The 27,454-nt window shown below is 35.4% G+C and overlaps 1 protein-coding gene across 10 annotated transcripts; it reads right to left on the bottom strand.

Annotated features, from left to right (window-relative positions):
- Window positions 1–526: 526 nt before the first annotated feature.
- On the bottom strand, window positions 527–27,403 carry LOC116336845 (disco-interacting protein 2). 10 transcript variants are annotated; one of them, XM_031761005.1, is made up of 21 exons: window positions 27,244–27,403; window positions 25,147–25,952; window positions 10,217–10,294; window positions 9,862–10,110; window positions 9,046–9,174; window positions 8,427–8,617; window positions 8,170–8,287; window positions 7,970–8,068; window positions 7,409–7,865; window positions 6,648–7,238; window positions 6,353–6,584; window positions 5,790–6,252; window positions 5,466–5,714; window positions 5,241–5,363; window positions 3,693–3,853; window positions 3,546–3,627; window positions 2,918–3,392; window positions 2,215–2,789; window positions 1,850–2,115; window positions 1,425–1,766; window positions 527–1,346 (listed from the first exon to the last, which is right to left on the bottom strand). In XM_031761005.1, the coding sequence occupies exons 2-21, from the start codon at window positions 25,229–25,231 to the stop codon at window positions 1,191–1,193; spliced, it is 5,121 nt and encodes a 1,706-aa protein (XP_031616865.1). In that variant the 5' UTR covers window positions 25,232–25,952; window positions 27,244–27,403; the 3' UTR covers window positions 527–1,190. The 10 variants fall into 10 exon arrangements, with proteins under 10 accessions (XP_031616865.1, XP_031616863.1, XP_031616866.1 ...); XM_031761003.1 differs by having other exon boundaries at window positions 25,147–25,993; XM_031761006.1 differs by lacking the exon at window positions 27,244–27,403 and adding an exon at window positions 27,010–27,231.
- Window positions 27,404–27,454: the final 51 nt, after the last annotated feature.

The raw sequence follows: 27,454 nt of genomic DNA on the forward strand, positions 1-27,454 counted from the left end.
GCCGTAATTACTGTATAATGTGTGTATGTTTGTGTGGCGCATTTTTTGCTTCTTTCATTTGGATTTTTATTGTGCATGCATTTTACTCTATTGACATTCCTTTTACTTACTTCCTTACTACTTAGTACAGAAATTTGGAAATAATTACTACTGTGACTAAATGAATAAGTGATTTTTTTTAAAAAAAAAGACCAATTACATGTTTCTTTTTTTTTTTCTCTCTTCTTTCTCTTTAAATTATTGCAGAATCAGAATTCATATAATATCACATAAAAAAAATAAACAAATTCAATCAAAACAAAGACAAATGGAGGAACACCAAAAAAAAAGTGAAATGAAAAGAAAAGGAAATGGAAACATAAAAAAGATTTATCCGTTATGCATTCATTTTTCATCAAATTAGTTAATCTAAATCCGTCGCATTCTTTTTTTCTTTCAAAAGAAAGGACGAGTGCGAAAAAAAAAGTTTTTTTTTGGGAGGGAGACATTTGGGGTAATTTATGATTTGTAAATAATTATCATGCAATTCATAATGAGGTTACTATATTTAGTAAGAGATATTTGTTGCTTGGATAATGTAATGACTCATACTAATAACAACGAACAACAGAAAAGAAAGCCCGATCAAATGAGATGAGAATAATTGTGTCAGAAACTAGATACACTTTTTTCGGATTACATTTCCATATATATTTATGTTTAAGTGTAGATTTTTTTCGTTCTTTTTTCTATTCCCTTTAATTTGTAAAATGAGATTTTTTTTGTGCTGCCGCATATGCTTAATGTATATTATATATATAATATGTTGCTTTCTTGAAGCTGCCATGTTGTGTCTGTGTGCTGTATGTTCGTTGTTATAGTCATTGTTATAAAATTCCATGTTTCACATTGCCATTGTACATGGAATATATTTGCCTACGGAAAGATGTCAAATTCTATCCTAATTGCTATTTCATTTCTGATTTTACAATATACTACGTATTTGTTTTAATTTATTGGTATTTTGTTTTTCTTCTTGTTGTTATGTATTGTTTGTGTGTTGTTGTTGTTAATTGCTGTTGATTTCTTTGTATTTGCGTATTTTCGCCGTTTGTCTCTCGCTTGTTTTTTTCTACTTCATTTTTTTGTTTACTAATTGCTTATCTGGCTGCCTTTGGGTATAGTTTCGGTTAAAGTTGCGTAAATTTAAATTACATATTGTACGCTACATAAATAGGATCTAATTGATCGGCCAGAAAACCATCACGCAAATGCATTCGTTGTTTTTCACCACGACTATTGATCGGAACAACGCCCGGATCTACTACCACAACAACGCCAACAATAAGCTGATGCTCTTCGAGAACCTGCAATTAAATATTTTCAATATAGACATTTCGCATCCATTTTCTATTCGAACGATTTTGATTTTATGACAAACGTACCGTATTTGTAACAAGTGGAACCAAATCCAACGCTTCGGATTCATTGCCATCGAGTTCAACGACAACGACAAGCAAATTGGTCCATGTGAACACTGCACATTCGGCAATCTTTTTATGACATCTCAGGACTGAATTTTCAATGTCAATTGGATGATAGTTCATGCCACGCAATGTAATTACTTCATCAACTGCACCAACCACATAAACGGCATCGTGTAATTCATGCTCATTATTGAAACTGGCATTACCACCACCACTACCCGGTGCATTTTGTGAATGAATAGTGCCCTGTGAATGTAATGATTCGGTATCACTGTCACGGCTTGCTATGCTTGGCGTTGTCTAAAGATAAATACAAGAAAAAAAATCAAATCGATCCACATGAGTTTCGTTGGCCAGTTTCTATTTTCATTTATAATTTTTACCTCATCGAGAATTGATGATGCTTGTGAGCATTCGGTGCGGCGCAAGAATCCCAAGTAGCCAGTTCGTGCATATACTTCAGTCGTTGCACCAGTCACCAATTTGGCATTGAAATGATCGTTGTAGTCTTTTTCATCACCATAAATGGTGAAATATCCGTTAGCTGTGTGTGGTGATTGTACCCAAATTTCACCTAAATGCGAATCGCCGCAATGACCTTTTGTATCTGGATTGGCAATGATTGCTTTTACTCCGGGTAAGAGTTTTCCTGTTGTTGTTTTTTTGTGAAATGTTTGGAAATTAGTTTTTTTAATGTTGGCTATAATACACAATTGATGCAAGATTTTTTTTGTCTCTTATAAATTACCTGATTCGATTAAACATAAACTATTTGGTGCGCCACGTTCCACAAGTGCCACGCGATTATTGCGAAGTGCTCGTAAATCAACATATACTTGAGCACTTTCGGCCGAACTGGCGCCTTGCACACAAATTGCTGGATTAACACGACATCCAAACGATGTCGATACACATCGTGTGTTTAATCCTAATGCTTGGAACAGTTTACAGAACTGTTGTGTCAATTGAACGCGTGGTCGTTCTTCAGCAACAACAACACATGTTCGTACGCATCCAAGATTGATATTGCGTTGTTTCAACATTTGAATTGAATTGCTTAGTGCTTTTGTGCACAATTCAATGACGCCATATGAACAGAATGTATCTCGCACACGATATTGTGACAATGTACTCAACCATAGACTGGGATTCGCTTCAACTTCATACGGTGCAATTAATAATGAATGATGACCACTGTATACGCCGATTAATGTCCACATGATGAAACCAAGACCACAATATGGATCCAAACATAAAGCCACATGACGACTCGGATATAATTCACATGCCAATTTCAAACTAGCACAAACACTCGACAATGATCTAAGGCACACACAAAAATAAATAAATAATCATTAAGTATTCGGGTTAATTGATTCATGTCATCAATGTTTGTCGAATAATATCGCAAACGATAATTAAATAATAGCATTTAGCACCAATTAACTAACCTATGCGTCATAATAACACCGCTCAGTCGGCCGCATGTCGATACACTGAAATCCAAATATGCGGTCGAGTCTAACGAACTGTTCGCAATTGATGCCAATTTTCGTTTTGGATTGTCATCGATGTCAAGAATTGGTGGCCAACTTTTTGGATCGATCGATGCGGCTGCTTCGCGTGTTTTGAGCAATTTGATAATGCTTTGAATTGATAGAACGATGCCACTTTTTGATACATCGACAATCATTCGAACTGTTGGCAATGTGGTTATTAAATTTTGTGGATGCGGCGGTCGAATTGTGACCGGTGTTGCGCCCAAATATAAGCAACCATAAAATGCACAAATCAAATCCAAACCAGGCGGAAAGATCAATGCAACATGATCGCCTGGATTGATTTTTCCACGCTCTTGTAACAATGCTGCGATTTTCTCGGCACGCTTATGCAACTCCGAACATGTGAGGGTCTTTGCTATTGCGCCTACATTTAAACGAAATGAATTGAATTTATTTGGTAAGCATTTTAATCAATCGAATTTTGCTGAATCATAGATTTCAATGAGATTTTTTTTGTTGTTTATTCTTGAATTATCACTAAGATTAATTACGCGATTGAACACAGTTCAGAAATTACCTTTCGAATTGAGAAGCGTAAACAATACATGATCAGGCGATGAATTTGCTCTCCATCTCAGAACGCCAGTGATTAGTTGATGCTAGATAATGTTAAAAAAAATTGTTTAAATGAAATAATCATAAAATGAGAGTAATTGAACTGCACCTTTCGTTCACCATCGTCGGAGAATCCGATGTCCCTTCCCTGAGCTACAGCCAAACGATTGCCTTGCACCAAATTTCCAACCATGACCGATGCCGGACCAACCGATGTGTCTGTAACACATCCAGATGAACTTCCAGTATTTTGAGTTGCTTGGAGTGCGCCTAATTGTTTTTTTTTTATTGTGGTTTATGTTTTTCATATCGGAAATGGCGGAGTCAAAATATGTCAAGATTTGTCACGTGTAATGAGTGTATGTGTGTATGTATATATGTGTATGTGAGAGAGAGTTGAATGAAAGTTTGTGTGTTAGGTGTTAAATGTTAAGTTTTATGTGATGTGTGAATGGTGATGGTGGTGGTAACGGTAAAAATAATGAATGATTGGAAGCAAGAGTTATGAAATTATTGCGGACTTTGGGAATGAATAGAATCAATTGTGCAAATTGAGTATTGTGTTCGGAATTGGTAATGTTTTCTCTTTATCTCTCAAATTATTTGTAAAATTTTCAAAAAGGCGTTTGGGTGCGCGTGTATTAAATGTGATTGTGGCATTTTGCATTGAAATAGTATCATTGATTTAAATTAAACGAAGCTTATTGGAATCGGTTTTTGAAAGTGGTTTAAAGTTTTTATTTTTTCAACCCACATTTCAATGCAGAATGATGCGATAATTTTCTGTGTCAGTTTGGTGTTATGTGTCAAATGCGACAGTGTTTATTTGATTGCAAGTAGGCGATTCCATTTGTTTTTTTGTTTTAAAATAATTGACGGTGCACATTGTGCGGATGAGGATGGTGATTAGTACGAACAGAAAATTCATTGGTTGGGATCCAGTTGAAATGAAAATGATTAAAAGAAAATTGATATGGAACTTAGCGCAGATTTTGCAACTCGTTCCAATGCGATCTAATCGAAAAGCAATCGTTCAAAAAATGAATTATTTTTGTTCAAAAAGAATAAAAATGGCGACTTTTTACAAAGAGGATGCGGTTATTTAACGAAATGTTGAAAAAAGAGGGTGTTAGTTTGTGAAAAAAAAGTAAGATCGCATACTCAATGCCGTGTGCAATCTAAACATCGATTTACCGCACTCAAACATACAAAAACTGGAGGATCATCAGAGGTTAAAGGAATTCGAATTCGATTCCCTAAGACTCAAAAATCGATTAATTATTTGAAATATTTTAAATATTATAAACAACCGAAAATTAATTATGTAAAATCGATTTAATGATTATTTGGTTTTGTTGAGATCGGCTGTGAAGAATTTTTCCAAAGAAAATTTCTATGGAACAATCGAATGAGTTTGTTTAACCTCGTTTTTGCCTGCTTATGTATCAGGCAATAATCAATCTAAATTTCTTCGATTGAATAAATTTACATAAAATGAAACTCATACGAGACGGAGCATCCTCTCGGATATGCATGGATGCAATAAATCGACCACGATATATTTGTTACCGCGATGCTTCTTGTCGTGTCCGAGACTCCGATATCTACAGTACAAAATTGATGTGCAAACGCAATAGAATTGATGGAAAACAATTACCGTGATGCAATTCTCGTGGCTTTGGTAAATTGGTTACACATGTATGTGGGCACATTAATACATTAGCTGGATGCAATGAACCCTCTAAAAATCTTCGTCGAGCTTCGCACAAATGAATGCCACCTTAACGAAGAACGTACGAAAAAAAAAAAAAAAAATATTGAAAAATGTATCTTATTGCAGACTGAAGAGATGCTTGTTTTCACATTGAATCAGTAAAATTACCTAATGGCGTTTTTGGTAAATGATTTGGCGGGACTAGAGCTAAACAATAAATTCCGACTTGATGAATCGAATCGACGGCTTGCAGTACGCGTGACATCCACTGGAACGATTCCTCTTCGGAGCAGTCGGGTCTCTGTTCGGCAATAACACATACACGTTCATCACGCAATACTTTTATGCTGAACACAGCAATTCGTCCACGATAAATAAAACGCATTGGTTCGACAGCTAAAACGGTTGCGATTATATCTGTCGATGAAAAGAAAACCATAAAATGATTAACGCTTTCGGATATTGACAAAAATGTCATCAAACATTAATTACCGTCAGCATTATGTTTTCGACCAGTGACAGTCATCAAACCGTCTCGGCTACCACAAATAAATACTAGGCCAGAGGGACCCAAAAAGCCCAACAATCCACTTCTTACGTAATTTTTATCATCACCAATGGGTTTGGTAACCACAACCGAACTCTCTGACTTTGAATCCGGCTCTTCGATTAATGGTTGCACCTTGAATGTGGAATTGGTCATTCCTTCTAAACCGAAATACGTATTTCCAGTTGCACCTGATGTTACACAAATTTCACCAACTTGATCTGTTTTGCACAGAACAGACGGACCTTCTGATCGTACAACGACCATATTTGCGCTAGGCATAACCTGACCGCAATCTTGCAGTGTTAACGATGTCAATGAATCTTCCGAATCGACACGCACAACACCATGCGAAAGTGCTGCCATTGATAATACACCACGGCCAGTAGCTGATTGACTAAAGCCACCCTGCAAATATTATTATAAATATATGAATCAGCATTTTTTCTTTCTTTCTTTCTAGCAAGCTCCAGTTTGATTTAATATTTATGAAAATAAAAAAACTTACATGTGTTCCGCGTCCAGGTCGACGCAATGAAACGGTGAATGCCTCAGAACTGCTGGCGCATGGGCATATAGCGTCTGGTCGAAGGCCTTTCGCTTGAAATACACTCAAGAATTGATCACAACTGGACAATGACCATGGATTTGCACCGTCCGCAACCAAAAGCATGCGCAATGATGACAATGAAATGTCTTTGTGATCCTTAGTAGCTAATAAACCCCAGTGCAAATCACGGCTAGAATATAGTTATAGTTGTAAGATATCATTTATTATGATTAAAAAATAAATAAATACTTACCTTTTAACCAAACAACATGATGCTCGGTATTTTGTAATCAATTGCATCCAGGATGATGGACGTAATTTCATGAGTGCATATGGAATGAATAGAACGTGAATGCCGTTTAAAACGGATGTTAAAACACTGTGCCAAAGACCAACTTCTCGTTTAAAATCCAGCACACAAACAACGGTTTCGCCTTCCGTATAATGACAGGCCATAGTTAGAGCACGACAATGATTCATCATTGCTTCACGTTTAACTGTAACGCCCATTACGCTGCCCTCTTTATCAGTCGTGTATTCGATATATGCATTGCCATCTTCATTCACACGGGCATTATTGACATTGAAATCTTTTGGTGGTTTCGGTAAATGTTCCGTAACAAACCATTGCAAACGTGGCCATCCTTTGAGTTTTGCGATTTCACCAGTCGTTGATTTTGGCAAACCTTTTAAGCACGCTTCGGATGTGAGCGCAACTTGAATACCACACGAGCTCAGTAGAAAGCCAATTTGTTGTGGCGGCGAATCGGAACTAGACAATGGTAATTCAATTGGCAATGGTACCAATCCTCTGAACATACAGCCGTACCAAGCTGTAATAAAACTGTTTCGATGAAGGAAAAAAAAAGAGATTTAAATTTAAAAAAACACGCACACCAATCATTTAATTTAAGTAGTTCATGTCACATGATCGCCTACACATTGAACAATCATTTGTTACTCATTGTTACTTGTATCGGTATTTACAGTGAATCACACACAGTTTTTACTTACTTTAATGGATCATTGTTTGGATAAACCAAGGCAACTGTATCGCCGGCTTTCAATGTAATCGATTCAGGTCCTTTGCTAAACACTTTTGTTGACAGAGCATAAGCAATTTTCATAGCTCGCGATAGTAATTTTCCATATGTTAATGTTGTTGTTAAATTTTTTCCATTTGGATCCAAAACGGTGGCCATTGGCGCTTTAAATGAACTAGACCCGTAACGTTGTAATGCTGCCTCAAGTGTTCGAGGTAAACCCGATGGTACGACTAGCTGTTCACCATGCACCGGTGTCATTGTTAAACCTTCTGGTTTTGGTGCATTTGGATCCTTTGGATTAGCTGCAATTTCTAATTCAATATCATTATCCTCATAGAATTCAGGCAATGGACGACGTTTCGGTCGTTTTAATGTATTCAATAATTGCTGAATTTTGGCTGACACCTTCCATCGACCCGTTGTACCTTTTTTTTTCATCGAATAACAACGAAACAAACAAATAAAATAAATCATATTGAATATTATTCATGTTCATTCATCGACCTAATATAAATCGTTTCGGTCGTACCTGTATCTCCAGCATCCGTTTGTGAAACATTGACATATCGTGTAACACGATCAGCTCCTCGCCGAGTGTTATTAAATTGAGTTATATCCGGGGCAGCATCTGTCAAAAAGACAATCAATTTTAAAATCACCGTCGATAGAAAATGTTGCACGAACGAGAGAAATTATCGGTCGGTATATTATATAATCAAAATGTCTTACATGGCCGAACATGTGGCTGTTGGAAATCAGGTACGTCAGTCAAATCGTAACCACTATTTTTATTATTTCGGTGCACAGCCGGTGGTGATCCAGTACTTGACGTATCTGACATAGACTGCTGTAATTTATAATGTAAATGAATCAAAGAGAAAGATGGAGAGAGAAAGAGAGAGACAGAGACAGATTGGTTATTTGAAATGTATGAATTTTCGAATTCGATATGAATTTGAATGTATATTTCGTGTAAAAACTTTTACCGGTGGTGGTAAATTTTGTGGTCTCCGTTCTGATACATTATTTTGGTGTCGACGTTCGGAATTGTCTCGTTGTGATGGCATTTTAATTTTATCTCTGGAATTGCACAAATGATCCCGTGGGTAGTTGTATTCTCGGTCTGGTGTTGCTATTCGCTCCTCAGGTATCGAAGCGTCGTCTGAACTAGAATCTGCTATGCATAACAAAAAGAAATATATGACAAATAAAGCATAAGATATTTCGATATATGTTTGTATGTGTGTATATGTCAAATAGTCTGAATTACAAGTGCCGTCAAGTGAACAAGTTTTTTTTTATATGAAATCTCATTTATATTGCAGTTTGCAAAGTGTGGTGAGTACATTTGGGATTGTTCTGTTTTCAATTTTCATTTTTCAGCTTCATGACTTTTCTATTATGCTATACTATACATATATTTTATCTGTTCTCATTGTGCGATGTCGAGATCATGATTCATGAATAATTGAATGAAACTTGTTTCAGTTTAAAATGCAAAAAAAAAAATAAACTTGTTCTACGACACAAAATGACAGAGGGATGGAGAAAGAGGCAGACATACAAAGAATTATAAGGAAATATAATTTGTTTTATGTTTGTTACCTGTGTCGTCGCGATTTCGATCCGGGCTTCGATTGAGTACGGAGCTACGTTTCGATGGCATTGGCAAACTGGGTTTCGGTCGATTTTTCAATGCAGCCAGTGCTTGCTGCACAGCCTCCTGTCTGACTTCTACACCATCAATCGTCAAGGTGAATAGAGAGATAGAGAGAGAGAGAGAGAGAGAGAGAGAGAGAAAAAAAACACCAACCAAACAAAAAATTGAAACAAGAAATGAATTAGATTTTCGAAATATATTTGAACTAATTTGTATCGACACTCGACAAGACAAGACAAATCAACAACCGAAAAAAAAAATCGCGTCACAAAGGCGTACCAAACTGTACGAGGCAAAGCCCAAGACGAACAACAAAAAAATGACACGCAATCGTTTCGTTTTGCGTGGGCCGTCGAAATATATATAATATAAAACATTTTTTTCCGCTCATTCAATTAACATAACAATGAACAACCAGTGTATTGTCAAAAAAAACATCCAAACATTATTCTCACTCAATAATAAATTAATCGATTAAATAAACTTATTCCATAAACAACACAAAGCGTTATCTTTCTCACTTTCCATTTTTGGCATGGAGTTGGCCATTGAATAATATATTTATAAATGTATGTTTGTTGTTTAGCGATATGCAGAATAGAACTCCCATTTATGAATTTCTATTTGTCTAATCTTTCTGATCAGCTATATTATATTTTTTTGTTTGTTTGAATTAATCGCTCTTTGATTTGGACGATGTTTGTATTTATGTTGTTTTTGCAATAATAATAATCGTTTTTGATTTGGTTCGGTTCACTTACCAGAATGGTATCGCTTTTCATTGTGCGTAACACGTCGCTGTGCTCTTCGGGCTCGATTTTGTGCCTGCTGATCGCGGTGTGATGAGGACGTTGATTTTTGTTGTTGTTGCTGTTGACGATGTTGCGTCGATTGAAGTGATGGCACTTCATCTACATAGCTGTAGCCCTCACTATTAACTATATTGTTACCACCGCCGCCACCACCACTGCTTCCTCCACTATTTTTTTGCAGATTATAATAACCGTCATCTAGAAGCAAGATGAAAAAAAAAATGACGTTGTGATAGATAGACGCAAACATGACAGAAAACAGTTTGTCAATTTAAATTAATCAACATCGTTTTGCTACACTTACTTGATGGCGGATTTTTTGGTAGATATGGCTGTAGCAGCCGTGTTCGTTTCTTTTCGAACCCTTTTTGAGTGATGTCGCCTAAAAGAATATGATCGAATTAATGCTTACAATTAATTTCCATTTTGAAAATGTTCAAAAAACTTATTCAACACAAAAACACAAGGTTGATGAATGAAACATTTCCTAATCGTTGTTCGAAATTTATAATCAAGACAAAGCGTGATTATCTTTTAACCGTTGTGCGGTTTTCGATTTTTGTATCATTTTTTAGTTGCTTCGTTTCTTGTTTACCAAAACTAATTTACTTCATGGTTAACCTCACATAAATTAGTTCATAAAGAAATGAAGCATCAATGTCTGGGTTTTTTTTTAATTTCAAATATCAATTAATATTCAACAGAAGTATATACATATATATTAAATGGAATTTTTCATCTTCTTCTTCACATTGCACATGCTCGAAAAATATCTCATACGCGGAATGTTAAAAAAAACGGTCTTCATGCATTGCAATTGCGGGGGAAGGGCGAATTAAATATTTATATCAAATTCAAATGAATTTTTCCATTTTTTTTAATTGTTGTTTTTGTCATTCAAGGCAAAGTTTATGCTAGTGATTACTTACTTGTGACTTTACAATAATCACGTCGTAGCGAATGATTTTTGCTGGCATACCATTTTTTTCGTTTGCCACGTTTTGCTTTTCGGCTGCCATTTAATCGACATTTGCCGACAGTGTTGCTACTTTTTTTCACCGTTTTACTATTCTTAGCATAGTTTGGTTTCAACATTGGCGTATTCAGTGCGCCCATGCAATTGCACAGAATTGTTTCGGGTGTAATTGAATAGGCATTGGCCAATTTACGGTTCATTGAACATTCACATTCCGGTTGAATTTTATCACACAACACGCACACACCATCTTCGGTAAATTCGTCCTCATTTAAAATGTCTTCGTATTGATCGTCATTATCGTCGGTGCCATCGTCAAATAAAAATTCACCGGCACTATTATAATTCACAATCATTGATTGTTTTTCTTTTAAAAAATCATCGTCAATGGTTAATTGTTTAAATTGTTCGTGTTGAAAATATTCGGACATTGCATTATTCCATGCGGACGATGATTCATGTTTTATATTCTGTAAATGTTTGTTACAGCTAAAATCTAACGAAGCGTATTCCAAATCATTTGACATTCGTATTTCATTCATTGGATATAACATGCGATTTTTTCGACGTGTATTCGTTCGATCGGCATTTCGTTTATCGGGATATGGAAAATCGAAATTGGCATCATTGCATAAATCATATGATAATTTATTTTTGATGATAATATTCGTTTTATCATCATTGGCAATGCCGTTGCCGTTGCCATTGCCATCATCTTTATCATTTGGAATGATTTCGACAATTTTCTTCGTAAAACTTGGATACGAACTCAAATATACGCTTGAATTGCTCCGAAATGCCAATTCATCGTCCGGTTGATTTGGTTCAATTTGTTTAACATCGTTTAATTTCGCATGAATGTCGTCAGCTGTACGTTTTCCATCACATTTAGTACAGATTTCATCGAGCGTTTGATCGTTGATCCTTTTCTTTTGCAAATAATACTCCTTCAATCGTTTTAAATGTTCTTCAAAAAATGCCTCGAGATCACTTATTTCTTGCGAAAAACTATAATCGGTCGATTTGTTTTCATCTTTTTGCAATTTTTGTTGAATTTCACTGTAGTAACGATCGAGAAACGTTTCGCATGGATTTTTCACCGATTCCAATTTCTTCTTTTTATTTGAGCTATTGGTGTTGCTGCCGCATTTCGGCGAACTAATTGATTTTGTTACTTTCTTACACTCTTCTTTGCTGCCAAGCTTCAGTTGTAATTTGGAATTTGATGGTGATTGTTGTTGTTGTTGGTGCTGCTGTAGTTTGAACTGATTTTTCTTGTTGTTATTACTGCTGCGTCTCACTCCATTTGGTTGAAAGGCTGGCATCTTTTTAAATTGGCCATCACGTGTAAGCGTTGCTTTTGATTTACGTTTCGATTTTTTATGTTGTTTTCGATTGAATAGACTTTTTTGTTTGGTCAATGTCAAACTAAAGCCAGAATCATGTGACGATATCGAACGAAATGAATCGTTTTTTATTTTCGCATTTGATTTTTCAATGGATGTTTCGAGCGATTGATCGTCTTGCCCAAGATTCAATTGTTTCCATACACGGCCCAAATTCACTGAATACGGTTCTTTTTGATTGGTGAATGGATTTGTTTTGATACGTAACGGATATGGTATCACATTTACATCATTGTTATATTCATGTGTGTCTGGTTCCAAAAAGAAATTGTTGTCGATTTTGTCGCAAATGTGCATCGATGCGAATGAATCGTTCAATGCTTCGGCTTTACAATGTGCCGTCGTCATCGTCGTCGTCGTCGCCGCCGTTGTCGTCGATTCCAACATATTCAAATTGCCAATTTCATGTGAACATGGTTTGAAACCATTCTTATCATAGCTATTCATCATTTTGTATTTTGACCGATGTAATGGATCATCTTCAGTCTTTTTATTCGTTCGAATTTGCTTATAAATTTCAAATGTGAATTTACCATTGAGCGATGTTTCATCTTCCGAATAATCAAGTAAATTGTCCACACCAAGCGCTGAGTCACGGCTCACTTTTTTATTGAGCGCCTCTTTAATTTGTAAATGACTTAAATTGTCAATGTTACACCCCGAATCTGATATTTGTATAACAACACCTTTTCCCTTTCCACTTGACGATAAATTAGTATGGTTGACGGCAGCAGCGGCAACAGCGGCTGCAGCAGCAGCATTTGCTATTGTTGCCGTGACATCGTTGTACTTTTTGGTATATGTGTTACATTGTAGCGGTGTTGCCACATCCTTTGCTTTCTTACTTTCATCGTCAGTGTTATTGAAACATGTTTCCAAGTATCCGCTCGAGTTCAGTTCATTCGAATACGTTTTAAAAATGACAAAGCTTGGCATTTCATTTTCGGGATTGCGTGCACTATCCTCATTACATATGTTAAATGTTGACTTATTTTTGACTGGATTCAATTGAAATTGTTGTTGCGTCAATGACGGCGCTGACCATATGCTATCATTATTATTGTAATTGTTTTTGTTGTTGGCATTATTTAAATTAACGAAATCGCTGCTGCATCGTTTCGAACTAGTATTGATGTTATTATTACTGCTATTATTGCTACCTGCCTGTCGAATACAGACTCGGTTCGACTGTTGATGATATTGTTGTTGTTGTTGCGGCTGCTGCTGATGCTGCTGCTGTTGTGAATCATCGTTTGGTGCAAACGATTTTGATCGAGACTTATGAACGAACCGATGATGCTTTTGATGTGGATCAAATTCACATTCGGAGCTTCGTAAAATTTCAAAAAATGGATCACGATGTGAATATCGCATGTTAACTGTACGGTCAATTGAATCGGCAGCGGTCACGTCCAATCCGGTGCCAATCGGTTTCTTCAACATATTGCCCGCCTTTACGAAGCAACTGGTGCTTGTTGTCATTTCATCGTATTTATTTCGTTTGCTTTTGCTTGAGCGACGTTGAACTTTTAGCCGTTCATCAGAACCTGCAACACCAGAAACATTAGCATTGGTCATTAAAGTACCATTACTTTCCACACTGTTTCGAATTGATTCTTTTGATGACTTATTTTTTACATTTTTTATATTCGCATTGATTTCAGAGCATCGCTGATAATTTTGCTGTATCGCTTCCTCAACGCGTGACGAGATGCTGATTGGCTCACAAACACTACTATTCACCTGAACATGGGAATGTTTCTGTTGTCGTTGTTGTTGTTGCTGCTGCTGATGATGATGATGGTGTTCGGAAAACGGCACATTATTTTCAACACCATTTCGTTGTGACGAAGACTCCTGCAGAGCAACCGCATTGCCAATAGTAGTAGCATCAACAATATTCGACGAAGTGTTTGCATGATTCTTCCCGTTTTGATTAGCATTATGCGCGCCTGATTTGGACGCGTGTATTGCACGTTTTCGGCCTCGATTCAGATAGCTGCGTCGAATACTAATTCTTTTGAATGAATCGCTCCGTTTAAAACTAGCATCACCATAATCGTCAGCGCTTTTTTTCTTTGTTCTCAACAAATTTCGAATTGCCTCAAATGATATTGCTTTCATCGTTTGCGTTTATCTTTTTAATTTTTTTTTCTTTTTTTCGTTTGTTTGTTTCTTTTGCTTATTTGTGTGCTATGCGTGTGTAAATTAACTTTAGCCGAAAATGTGAACGATTCAACGATGAATTTTCTTTGCTTTTGATTTAATTGCCAACACAATTTGACTGACAATGTCAATCTTTAAAGATTATCACTCTCTCATCGGCTTAAATATTTGTTTATCTTTTCAGTCCTCATTAAATTCAAGTTTCTAATCACTATCACGTTCCACATGTTCACAGGTTATTATTTCAACAGTTTTGATGCTTTATTTGTAATTTATACTTTTTTCATAGTTGTTGCTGTTGTCATTGTTGTTCATTTTAATTTAACAAATTAAAAAATATACTTTTACTAAGCGCTTCTTCTATTAGTTTTTTTCTTCTCTCCCCTTGCTTGACGTCTGCAAATGCAAACAAGTTCAAAAATAATTCAATTGGAAAGTGAAATTCAGCGATGATGAGATGGCATAACTATACAACACATTGGAATTGTTCTGGTAGCATTGCTTGTGTCTGGTTTGTTCGTATGCTCCGAAAAGAAGTATGAAAAAAAGAGAAATTTCCATGCATATTATAAACAAATTATCTATATGCGCAATGCGTTTGGAAATGATGTGCGCAAGATGCTTCACGTATATTGCATTTAAATTGATGTAATTTGCCTCTCAATTAGATGCAATGTTGCGTCACTTCAGCACTTGATCTCATACTCAATTTGCATGTTTGTACACCAAACACATATGAATTATTATGAATTTATGGAAAATGACACTCTTTTCGTAATCCAGCACAGATCCCACTCTATTTCGATTGCACACAGGATAAAACATGAGAAAAACAAAATCTTATCGAATCCATCCGAAATACACATGCATACTGAACGCGAACGGGCAGCAGTGGAAAAGCAATGAATTTATAAATTGAATCGATTGATAATGAAGAAACATCTGTGTATCGTAAAGATTGGAGATATATCAATATGAAATAACCAAGTATGAACATCTGAAATTAGCAATCGATATAATCGTCCAACAATCATGTTTTATTCACTAGACATTCATGTAAATTGCAAGTAATGAGACGCGCGCAAGAGTGAGAAGATTTAAACGAAGTATAAAAAAAAACACAACCGAGAAACTGATGCAAAATCAGTCGTTACAACATTAATCATGTCGCATTTCAATTGCATTACATCATATCATCATATTTTTTTTGCACAACTATAAACGCATAAACGCGAGCAAGTTACAAAAAAATCGATAAAAAAAACTTCACAGCAGCAACAACAACAACATACACTGCACACATGTCCAAAAAAGGAACCGTGCGCCAAATTTCATGTTAATTTTTCGTTGTGTACATATTTTTATACAATTTTTTTTCTCGTCTCTCTCAGTGTATACTGTTGTCATGCTCATTCTCTCTTCACTTGCTTCGGGAAATTGATTGTCGCATATGTGCGAGCGCGCAACTTGTTTTCTGTGGGATTCTTGTTCCAACTGTTTTCGGCGAGAAACGAAAGTAAATCGCATACGCAAAAAGTGACAAAATTCTGTTCAACACACACACACACACAATATCGAGGGAGAAAAGCAAAAACAATATCACGCAGTGACAACGTCAACAACCGTAATTGCAGAGGTTGATTGATACATTGAACGAAGCGTTCCAAATGAATTTTAGTCAAACTGCCAAAGATGTTAATTCAATAAAAGCGTCTTTCACCATTGTTGTTTTTTTTGGAGAATGCACCCATGAAACTTGTTGCAGATGCTGTTTGTGTGTGTGTGTTTATGGTGTGCACGATTGTGAGCGCACAATCAACAACTATTTCGGCATTTGCTGTGAGAGAAAAAGCAAAAGAAGAAGAAACAGCCATCTAGAGTTTTTTCAACTTGTAAATTGTCGAATATTTATTTATTTTATTTTCGTTTGCATGAAATTTCACATTTTCGTGTAGCGTGTATCATATGCATTCTATGTGCGCGGCAGTTCATGTTTTTCAACAAACGAAAAAATCAAAATCGTTTGGCAATTAAAAAAAAAAAAAAAGAAAAAAACAGACAAAAAACTATATATGAAATCAAATTGCAATTTTCAGCAAGTGTGAGAGAGAGAGAGAGAGAAAACAGCATTTTGCGATGTACACAACACTGTGTTGAAGTGATGATGTTTTTTTGTACAATTTTTCCATTTCACTGTTGCGATCAATGCAAGATTTATTAATGCGATGCAATAATTCCTGAGTAACGGCAATAATCGCTAGTTTTCCACCTGATGATTTTTATTATATTATGATTTTAATTGTGGTGTACGGATGCGCGCACACACACACATTCACTTGCTCACTCATTCGCTTGGCATCCCCTTGCTGTTCATTCATTCTACTCTAGCGAATTTCAACTAGATTAACTCTGTGTATCTCTATCGAATTTTCGTGGGCATAATTTCGGCAAAGATGTGCAAATCAATATGAATATCAATTTTACGAAGCGCTAGGCCAAAAGTGCTCACGGCAAAAAAAACCGTCCGTGCAGGAAATTAATTAAAATCAACTACAACAACAAAAACAACAAAAATCAAACTGAAAATTATTACACCAAAATAAGATTAAGCTAAATATACAACATCCAAACTACGAAATGAACGAACTAACGAAATAAAAAAAAAAGCACACAACAGAACACCGCCGACGAAAATAATATAAAATATAAGCAGCACAGTGCGCACAGGTAAATGCCGTAAGTGAACGATAAAATAGATATACACGATTGAATGAATATAATAATCTGAGTGTGTTGTGTATTGACGTTTTGCTTGTGCGGCGTTCAATTTTCAACTGAAAACGGTGTTATAGTTGTTTCTTGTCTATCGTGTACATATGAGAAATCCGTGATTTGATTGTGCACACGGCCACAACAACTTGAGAGGCTCACAGTGGCTCTATTGCTCGCGCCGCGCAAAAGACAAACAGAGAGTAAACGGGTAAGCGAACAAGAGATCGAAAGACATCAAGTTGTGTGTGATGCAAGTGTAAGTGTATAGAGTGTTTGAATGTGATTTCTGTTGCTTGATTCGGTGTGTTTTTGTTTTGTTTTAAGTTAATTTTTTTGTTGCTGTTGTTTGAGGCACACAAAGTGTGTGTATGTGCTTTTTGGTCCAGAATTGTGTGTCTCTCGCGATGTTTGTTCATCAAGTACCTAGCGCATTTTATACATATATGAAATAATATTCTGTGTGTCTCTTATTCCACCGTACACAATGATGGTTTTAAGTACTGATGTCTTTCCACTTGTGTATTCTGTGTGTGCGCGCGCGTTCGTTGTTAAGCCGTATGCGACCGCGAATAGTAGGGATTTGTTTTGCGCGTAGTTCAACGATAAATCGATTTATTTTAGTTTTTTTTTTTCGTTTTGTTGCTTTTGATTTGGCAAATAAAGCATTTTGCACTCCGAACCACATGTATATGCATATACCTGACACACAGAGATAGAGAGAATATATGGTTCAGAGATATGGATTTACCTCATAGAGTTTGCGAGATTATTGTTTTGTTTTGCTGTATGTTTTCTCTGTCTCTCTCTCCTCTGATCTGCCTTTTATGTAGAAAATGAGCATTTGCTACATGTTTCTCAAGGTCTCTCCCGCGAAACATATATTTCGTATGTGTGTTGTTTTTTTTTTTCGTTCACATTTTTAAAATTAACCGTGTGATAATATCTTTTACGCGTTATTGCTTCTTTTACTGATGGTTTCGACATATAAATCATAAAGAGTTGTATTGCTAACGTTATATTTGTTGTTTTTGTTTTCCTTCATTCCGGTAAAATAGTATTCGATATTTGAGTCGAATTTGTGGCGAACAACAATCACCACAACACATCGTCGTCATAGTCGTCATCGGCGAAAAAACATGATTGCAAATTATCAGCCTTTCAGCAATTCAAATTACGAAATATTAGTAGTTTTACAACACACAAAATGGCCAAATGCATTTTTTTTTTTGCAATTATAAAATGTTTATGAGCATATTCCGCATAGGAAAAAAAAAGAATACACACAAATAGCGTTCCTCACCAGGGCCCCGCGCGTAAGCGTGCTCATGAATTGGAAATTCTATGCATTCAAACCTTTTAGATTGGAAGAACAGTTTTAGTATTCTTTTTATTTATTATTGTTATTGGCTAATATTCATTCTATTAATAATTAATCGTATTATTGAGAAATAGTTATATATATTGAGGAATATATATATTTATAATAAGAATTATAAAATGTTTAAGAGCTTTTTATATGGGTGCCATTCTGAACGGGTTTACCGCTTAGCATTTTCAGTCGTTAAACAATAGGACAAACTAATGCAAAGTGTGTGTATTTGATTATGTTTTTTTTTCTATCTCTTCGTTTAGTTTTGTTTTTGTTTTCTGCAAGGTTTTTTTTCACCATGAAATTCTTGCCATAGCGCAAGTAGGCGAGCATATATTTTTGTGTGTTGATTCGATACCATAACCATATGCGTCATCTTAACGGCTTGTATTTGGTGCTGCGCTCATTGCCCCATTAGTATATATATATTCATTTGCTGGTTTTTTCTTTCCATCATAATCCAGTTTTCATTTAAAAAAAAAGACAAAACGCGCGTTGTAAATTAGACAAATAAACGAATTAACAAGAATAAAAGCCTAACAAAAAATTTATTCAACAATACTGAATAAACGGTTTTTGTGTGCATTGAACGGTGCGTTGCGATTTATATATTTGATAAATGAATTGTTCGAAAATATGAGAAAAATGTTCAATCATCAGGATTTTTTTTTTGCTTATTCTTCTTCGTTCAAATCGACTTCGAGAGCTCTCATTGCTGTCGCCAAAGAATATCACCTTGCGACGATGAGGAGATTGAGCGACACACTCTCTTCTACTGCACTAAGGTAAGAGTATAAAGGAAAAAAGGCAAAAAAAAGCATCGTAAATCCAACTCTGGAGGAGCTCATGGGCAGGCTAAACCTCAACTCTCAATAATAAATAAGAGGAAAAAAAAAACAGAAACGAATCTGTATATACATATATATATGTATATGCACGGTGCGACGAACTTTCTTATCCGGTTTTCTTGCAAGTATTTTGTAGTCGCACCAATACCATTACAATTTTATCTAGACACACCAGCAATACGTAGTATCACAGCACTGTTCTCTCTCTCTCTATCTCCTTCTCTTTCTGTATGTTGTCTGCACACGAGACTACACTCCTGAGACTTGCATTGAATAAAACACACATAGCATCTATGTTGCGGATGCTTATGATGCTATTGAAATGGTCCTCACTGCAAAATCCATACACACCGTTTTGCGATTTATTAGACGATTTTGCAAAGAAGATGATTTGAACATCGTCGCGGCCGTATTTGCGCGCACGCCAACCAACGCGCGCTCTAATTTTACATTTGCCTTTTCATCACACATGAACACACAGGTAATGTCATTGAAGACTGCCATTCGACAGAGAGAAAAAAAAAATATGTTTTTTAACATTGTTGCTGTTGTTGTTTTTTCGGTATCAATGTTTCCATTTCCGATCGACAAGAGAAAAATACCACAACGACACGGAGAACAAAAATTGTCACAAAGCTTTGCATTGTATACTTATAATGAAAAAAAAACCCTTTATTTACTCTGATGATGTGCGACTAGTTATTTAATGTGTGTATGTGAGAGATCGTGCAGAATGCATACGACGATTTTTAAGATGAAATCCGGTTTTGTCGGGCGCACAGTTGAAACAACTCGACGAGTTCTTGGTTACCATTAAAAGAAAAAAAAAACTTCATAAAAAAGGCATCATGCTAAGCGCTTTGCACTTCCTTTAATTTTAGCTTCCATCTGATTGAAAGGTCATTGAAATCGAAATGCAACGAGAATAAGATTCACTTTGCGCTTGCAGCCGAACAACAATACTTCTAGCGGCAAGAGTGTCATTTTGTGTTTAAAATCACAAACGCAACATCTTAAATAGAATGAACTTTTCATTCTTTTCGATGCAATCGCAAATGAATTTTACTTGATGAGAAAATTGAGCTTGTATCGCTTTTTCTCTCTCTTGCAAATATCCTTTTCTAAATCAAGTTGATACAACGAATGGAATTAAAAAAAAAACAGTCCAATCAAGTTGATGACATGGAAAATCTGTATATTTTTGTAGAAACTATGCCAGTGTCGATTGAAATCACAAAATAAAAATCCAAAATTGCCACAAGCGACATTCAAATGTCTATTCGATTTTTGTATAAATGCTGAACATGAGTATCAGCACATAAAGTGGTGGCGCATAATTTTAGCGTTTTCGTGATGTCGACGGTGTTTTTGTGTGTCTGTCTCATTGGTTTCTGTATTTTTGCTAAATGCACTCAATCGCACCACACGTCGATTGAAAATGTTGTTGAGACCCGATGTTTGATAAAACAGAAAGTTAAAAATAGAAAAGTATGCTTTTGGGATGTTTACTAGTGCATGAAAATATTGTATATAAAGCCCTGCAACACCAAAAAGTCTATAAGTGATTGCTGAGACTTAATGGCTGATAGATAGGCGATATTATTAAATTAACTTTCATAACGTAATAATGATGAACGAAAAAAAAAAAACCAAACCAACGGCAACGAAAATATAACATTGAAATGGTAGTGAAAAAGTGTACGATTGCTGTTCAAAATAACGCATTGAAATGAAGTTGATGAAGAGATGAACGAGCAACAGCGCATAGAAACAGCAACGAGAGAAGTAGAAAAAAAACGATCCAAGCAGAAAGAAGTACGTTTTTATGTGTATTTACTTGATTATGCTCCTTTTTTTCTCTGCGAGCACAACAGACACGAGATATGAATATCGATGTATTTGCCGCACTGACGTGAGCGCGAAATATTGAAATTTATGCAGATCATTTTTATTTATTTAGTTTTGTTGTAATCCAATAATTATTGGAACTTTTATGTGTGTTTTTTGTTGCTCTAGCACTCGTTTTGCCTCTCTCTGTCCCTCTTTCGGTGCAGCTTGTGAATAACGATTTGAGGATAGTCTCATAAAACGGTACAGATTCATAAATGGGGAGTGCGATGTGCTTGTGCACTTCATCTGCGCTCTTTCTCTCTATATATACCTCTTTCTCGCACCTCTCGTCTCTCTAAGTGCGTGACGCGATGTAATCGAGACGCGTGGCCATACACTTGAAATTCAATGGAACGATCTAAACTCGAAAAAAAAAATCTACATGCAAACAAACCAGAGCTACAAATGCTAAGTGAGCAAATATATCGAAAAATGAATAAAATAACTCTTTCTCGACACAAAATATCAGCGCAGAAAAAATATATTGAGAGAAACAATTGCTCTGCTTTAGTCTACATAATCTGTTTTTGTTTTTTTGTTTTTAAATATAATGTAATTTGAAACTGGGTTTATATCAATTTACGAAACGGCTGCTTTTCGGCATCCTGTATATGCATATAAAATTCATTACATTGCTTTATTCGCTTTTTTTCTTTTAATATTTCGTTCAAAAGGCAAAAAACCCAGAAAAAAAAACGACTAAAAATAGACGACAACGTTTCATGTCGATTTCTCCATATTCCTTGTTGGCCTACTTTAACCGGGTTTTATTTTCGGCCAATAGGAACCAGAAAAAAATTACATAAACACGCACATCAACAATCGCCATTTCGATTGGTAATTCAAAACCTAGTTTAAAATCATTTAATAATAATAAATAATGAATAAGTCATTTTATCCGAAGCAGATGATGTTATTAATATTTAAAAAGTGAGCGAAAAACATAGCAAACAATATACATTGTTTTCGGAAGCGCTACCATTTAAATTTGGCTGAATATATTGGCATTTTGGGAATTAGAAAAATTAGTCAAATTAGATTTTCGAACAACGATCTACGAAATAGTTTCATTCACCTGGGCTTATAATAATGACTTCATCTTGTTGACTGGAAAATTGAAGATGATGAAGAAGAAGAAGAAAGAAAAAATCACTAACAACACACAGAAGAGTTCGCTTACCTGAAACGAAAAACACGAAAAAGAAATTATTTAGTCAAGTCGGCTTATTATTATTTAAAAAAACGCAGTAAAATAAATAAATAAATATAAATAACACATAGACGAATAAGAAGAAAAACACCAAAAAGATGTAAAAAAAAATCACATATATATGCTTTAGGCGATGCATTCAATTGTATCCAGTGCGATCGATTGTGTTGTACATCAAAATCGTATCTGAACACAGAACGTTTATTTCTGTTCATTCGTTTGTCAGTTCGGCTCGTTCATGATTTCAACAGGTAAAAGAGTTTCGATAAGACAGACAGAGAGATAGAGAGAAAGAGAGAGACCGACAGTAAAAAAGTATATCGACGACGAGTGTGAAGGGAATCCATTATTAGTTGTTACATGATAAAGATTTTCCTGTGGTTTTTTTTCACATTGCTTGTGTTGTTGCTGGTTGGTATTTTTCAGACAATATATTGAACCAACTGGTCAGTTGAGCTGACAGTATGTTAGCCAGCTAAATGGACAAAAACAATAGAAGTTATTGTTATAATGAACAATCACTTCTATTAAAACAAGAGAAGTGATTCATCATTAAAACAATAACGTATATTGTTTTAGCCCATTTAGCTGGCTAACGTACTGTCAGCTCAACTGACCAGTTAGTTCAATATATTGTCTGGTATTTTTTTTTTTTTTGAATTTCGTAAGCAAAACTCGCTATAATTGTCAATTAGTTGATGATGTTCGTATGTGTCGATTGATGGAATCGATTGCCATAAAAGAAAGAGTTTTCGTGCTATTATTGAGTGAACACCAAGAGGAACGAATCGGTGTGCCCGCTGTTTTCCCTTGAACATAAAATACACACATCTCAGGGAATTATTTTCCATTTTGCACATCGGGACCGGGCGCTACATAGCACATATGAAACAACCAAATCGTTAAGTACATAGTGAATTTTATAGCCATTTCTGATCATTGTTCTTTTTTTCTCGCTTCTATTGCTTTCTTCTTCTAAGTATCTAAATGACAAGCGATGCATAACATAGATACATTTAGCTTATTGGCAAGCAAGCATTTAACAATATCAATACCATAGACATTTCCATAGAGTTAGAAAAATGAAGATGATGAAAAAAAGGGGCAGGCGGAAGACGAAACAACTCGCGCATACGTCACACACGACCACATAACATTTTGAATAGAACATATTCACATAAACATAATATATATCGAAATTGTGTGAGTACATTCTTTTCGATTGCACTCTTGCTGCGTGCAGATATGCATTTATAATGCTCATAAATTATTCAACTTCACTAGTAGCTTCTTGATGGTCATGCCGTCGACTTTTCGATGTGTGTACGATTGGTACTAATGTTGTTGTTGTTTTTATTTCTATTCACATTGCTAGCAAGAACAGCTTTATTTGATTTGATTTGATTTGGTTTTGCTTCAAGTTATGCTATTTATAATATTTTTTATTGTGTTCCTGTTATAGTTTTTTGTGTGTGTTCATCGTTCGGCATTCGGCCATGTCGAGAGTGAACTGGTACCAGAGTGTTCCGGTTTAATTAAAGACCGTCCAAAACGAAACGTTCTTGGAAGGCACTATTATGAAATCCATACAATGGGAACGACACTGAATGCCTGCATCCCTTTTTCAAATGGAGCAGATTAGATACACAAGGAAATGAATTGATTCAATAAATCTACAACAATAGACTATTCTTACACTCCCTATCTTTCATTTCTATGTCAATTTTTCGCCATTGTATATGATATGGTACTGATTTGCTTTTACTTTTTGCTAAATGAAAATATCGATTTGTCTCATTGCACTGGAATCTTTCTCAGCCATGATATTTTCAAAATATTCAAAAATAATAATACATTCACACACGAACTTGTTCAAACAAATGCTCTAATTAAATCTAATTTCTATTAATTTGGATGACGATTTAATACTTTTGAACTTTAATTAATGAACAAATATCAATGTGATGTTTGTGTATGTGTGTGTGTCAGAGAAAGAGATAGAGAGAGAAGGGGAGGGAGACAGTGATAATGGTAGCGCTTTCGCTTCTCAAACACACAGAAAAGACACATAAATATCGATTTGATGTGATTATTTGAATTTGCGCCGCTTGAAATCGCTTTTTATTGTGCCACATTTCTGCAACTGACATAAATAATCCATTATAGAATGTTTAACTTCAACATTTCACCTCATCTAATTGTTTGCGTTTTTGTTTTGCTTGATTTGTGTGCGAGAGTATGAATGCGTATTCGCCTTTCACCGCAAACAAACGTCCAAACAATATCTGCAATAATTGCTCATTGAAAATGATGATCACCTGCATTGTGTGCGGCTATAGCTGTACGGCTGCACTCACAAAGCAGTCAAATATGAAAAATGGATTTTCGACAGGAATTGAATTTGGATCGGTTTACTTTTGTTACGCGTGTCTGATACAATGGCAATTATTTGAAAAAAGTATGCGCACAACCGTCTGTATTGATCAGCATCAATGGTCGCGACAGTAGAAGAATGGAGACAAACAAACACACATCATACCATTGTATTTGCCTTAAAATATCTTATAGCTAGATATCGATTGAATGGGTGCAATTACCTTCAGATAACTCCAAGTCAAGTTCGGCAAGTTTTTCGCGAATATCGTCGGGAAGTGAGCCCAAATCAACCACCATATCCGTCATAATATTAGATGTATGCACGTTATGATTTTGAGATGCTGTTTGTAATGCGTATTTTTATTGAGGTATATTTATTTATTGTATTCTTGGCTTTTTGGTCGAAAACGGTTTCGTTTTTGTTTTTGCGCTTGAGAGATGGATAATGATGTTACTCGCTATAAATCTTGCTGCCTTCTTTGATGCTGCTCCTGCTGCTGCTGCTGTGGATGATATTGTTGACCTTCTCTTCTTTTTGTGTACAACAGTTATACATTTACATTACACGATTTGATGCACACACACACAAATAAAATACAAATCTCTCTCTCTCTCTCTCGGTTTTCGTTCTTTTATTCTCGATGTCGGCCCGACAAAATTGACATATACAACACACTACTTTCAGTTTTACACACTTTTCGGCTTCTTACTATGATTGGTGTGTGCGTTTTTTTATTCATTGTTTTTCTTTTTGCATGCGGTTGTTACGTTGCTGCGTTTGCTTCTCGATCTCATTCATCGTGCATGTGTTCATTTGTTGTTTTTTTTTCATTTGCCTTCAACCAATTCATCTAATGACTCATCAGTTAAAATAAAATTTGTTTCTGTTTCTGCTTCTCTTCTTCACGGAATATTATTATTTGTTTGTTTCTTTTTTTTCCTTTTATATTGATAATATATAAATATTTTTTCTCGTTGTTATTATTATGATTAGCCGTTGCCCCATTCAACACTTTCCAATAAATACCTATAACCAGTTTTACGTATAGTTCTTTTGGTTTGATTGATCTAATTGAATAAAATGAAATCAAACGAAACGAAATGAAGTAAAGTACGAATCGAAATCTATAGTATGGAACGATATCGGTCTATTAACTCGTTCTTTTGTCGAAATGATTGCGAGTAAATATCGTTTACAATGAATCAATTGAAATGGCCACCGAATCAGATAGAGAGTACGAAGAAGAAAACTGCGGACAATGTCTATTTCTGATGTTTCTATCGTTGTTCTCTCTCTCTCTCTCTCTCTCTCTCTCTCTCTCGTGCTTTACTATGATTTATTATGGCTTAGCTCGATAAATGCTTTGTATTGATTTAGAAGAGTTTGCTAACAAATGACAAATACCATTGTTGGCCATAATCACATTTCCTATCAAGTGATTTTCATTTGGTAAAATGGTTATCATCATCAAACATCATCATTATTATGATTCCACACTTTGACCATAAATGTACATTGTACGGTGTACACCGCGTTTCAATTGAAAGTCTGAACGTAATGTCGCGGCCAATGCCACTGTCGTCTTCGTTACTGTGGCAATGTTTTCTTCACACGATTCGGTGAAACACTTTTTTTTTCGCCGATTCCAAGAAACGAAGAAAGAGAATGAGTTGGATGCCCGTTGAACTCGAAATACAAAGAATATGAAATTGTGTATTCGACCCGATAAAAAACCGCACCAAATTTAATATGCTCAAATTTTGACATTTATTTGTGAAATCTATTGTGAAACAATGCAGAACATAGACCGTTTGTGAATGGTGTTATTTTTTTTTCTCACAACTTTTCTATCTCAACACAATTTAGCCGAACGTGTGACTATTCTCTTGTCGGTCATATGTACACTAAGAAAACTTTCTTCCAGATTTCGATGATCATAGACACAAAAACATTTACAATATATTCAATTTTATTCAATCGACAAATCAAACCGAAAGCCATTCAATCGACCCAAACACACATCGGGTTAATTGCAATCATTTAATTTCATTTGAACTTGGCTCGACCAAATAGTCTCTAATACATTTCATTTCTCTTTTCGCTCGTGCATGGTTTTTTTTCTTTCTCGTCAATTTTTTTTTTTGGTTTGTTGTTGCGCTGTTACTACTGCTGTTGTTCGTAATGAATGAAATTTTGATTCGCGTTTGCGTTTGCGATGAACACAACTTTTGATTGTTTATCGTACGAAATGTTCTTATTTTAGTAAATCACACAAATGAGGAACCCTTCCTCCATTTAACACTTTTTTCATATTTACTTTGTTTTTATAATCACAAGAGATGAGAAGAAAAAAAAACTTGACAAGACACTCAACAAAATTGACTAAACTGAATATCTGAATCATATCATATTATTCTCTTTCTTTCTTTTTGATTCACTAACATACGTCTAAAAACACAGACGCTGTACAGCATAAACTTTCATTCGTCATGTCAATATTGAGTTCAATGTATTGAGCTCAATACACT

Source organism: Contarinia nasturtii, unplaced genomic scaffold (genome assembly GCF_009176525.2).
Source record: "Contarinia nasturtii isolate CC-2019 unplaced genomic scaffold, AAFC_CNas_1.1 Cnas_scaffold_187, whole genome shotgun sequence".
Lineage (NCBI taxonomy): Eukaryota > Metazoa > Arthropoda > Insecta > Diptera > Cecidomyiidae > Contarinia > Contarinia nasturtii.

Coding starts and splice junctions, on each gene's coding strand:
- LOC116336845 (XM_031760998.1), bottom strand. CDS start 14,418: ATGAAAGCAATATCATTTGAGGCAATTCGAAATTTGTTGAGAACAAAG. Junction 5,364..5,465: donor TTTACCAAAAACGCCATTAG/GTAATTTTACTG, acceptor TTCTTCGTTAAG/GTGGCATTCATTTGTGCGAA. Junction 1,767..1,849: donor CATCATCAATTCTCGATGAG/GTAAAAATTATA, acceptor ATTTATCTTTAG/ACAACGCCAAGCATAGCAAG.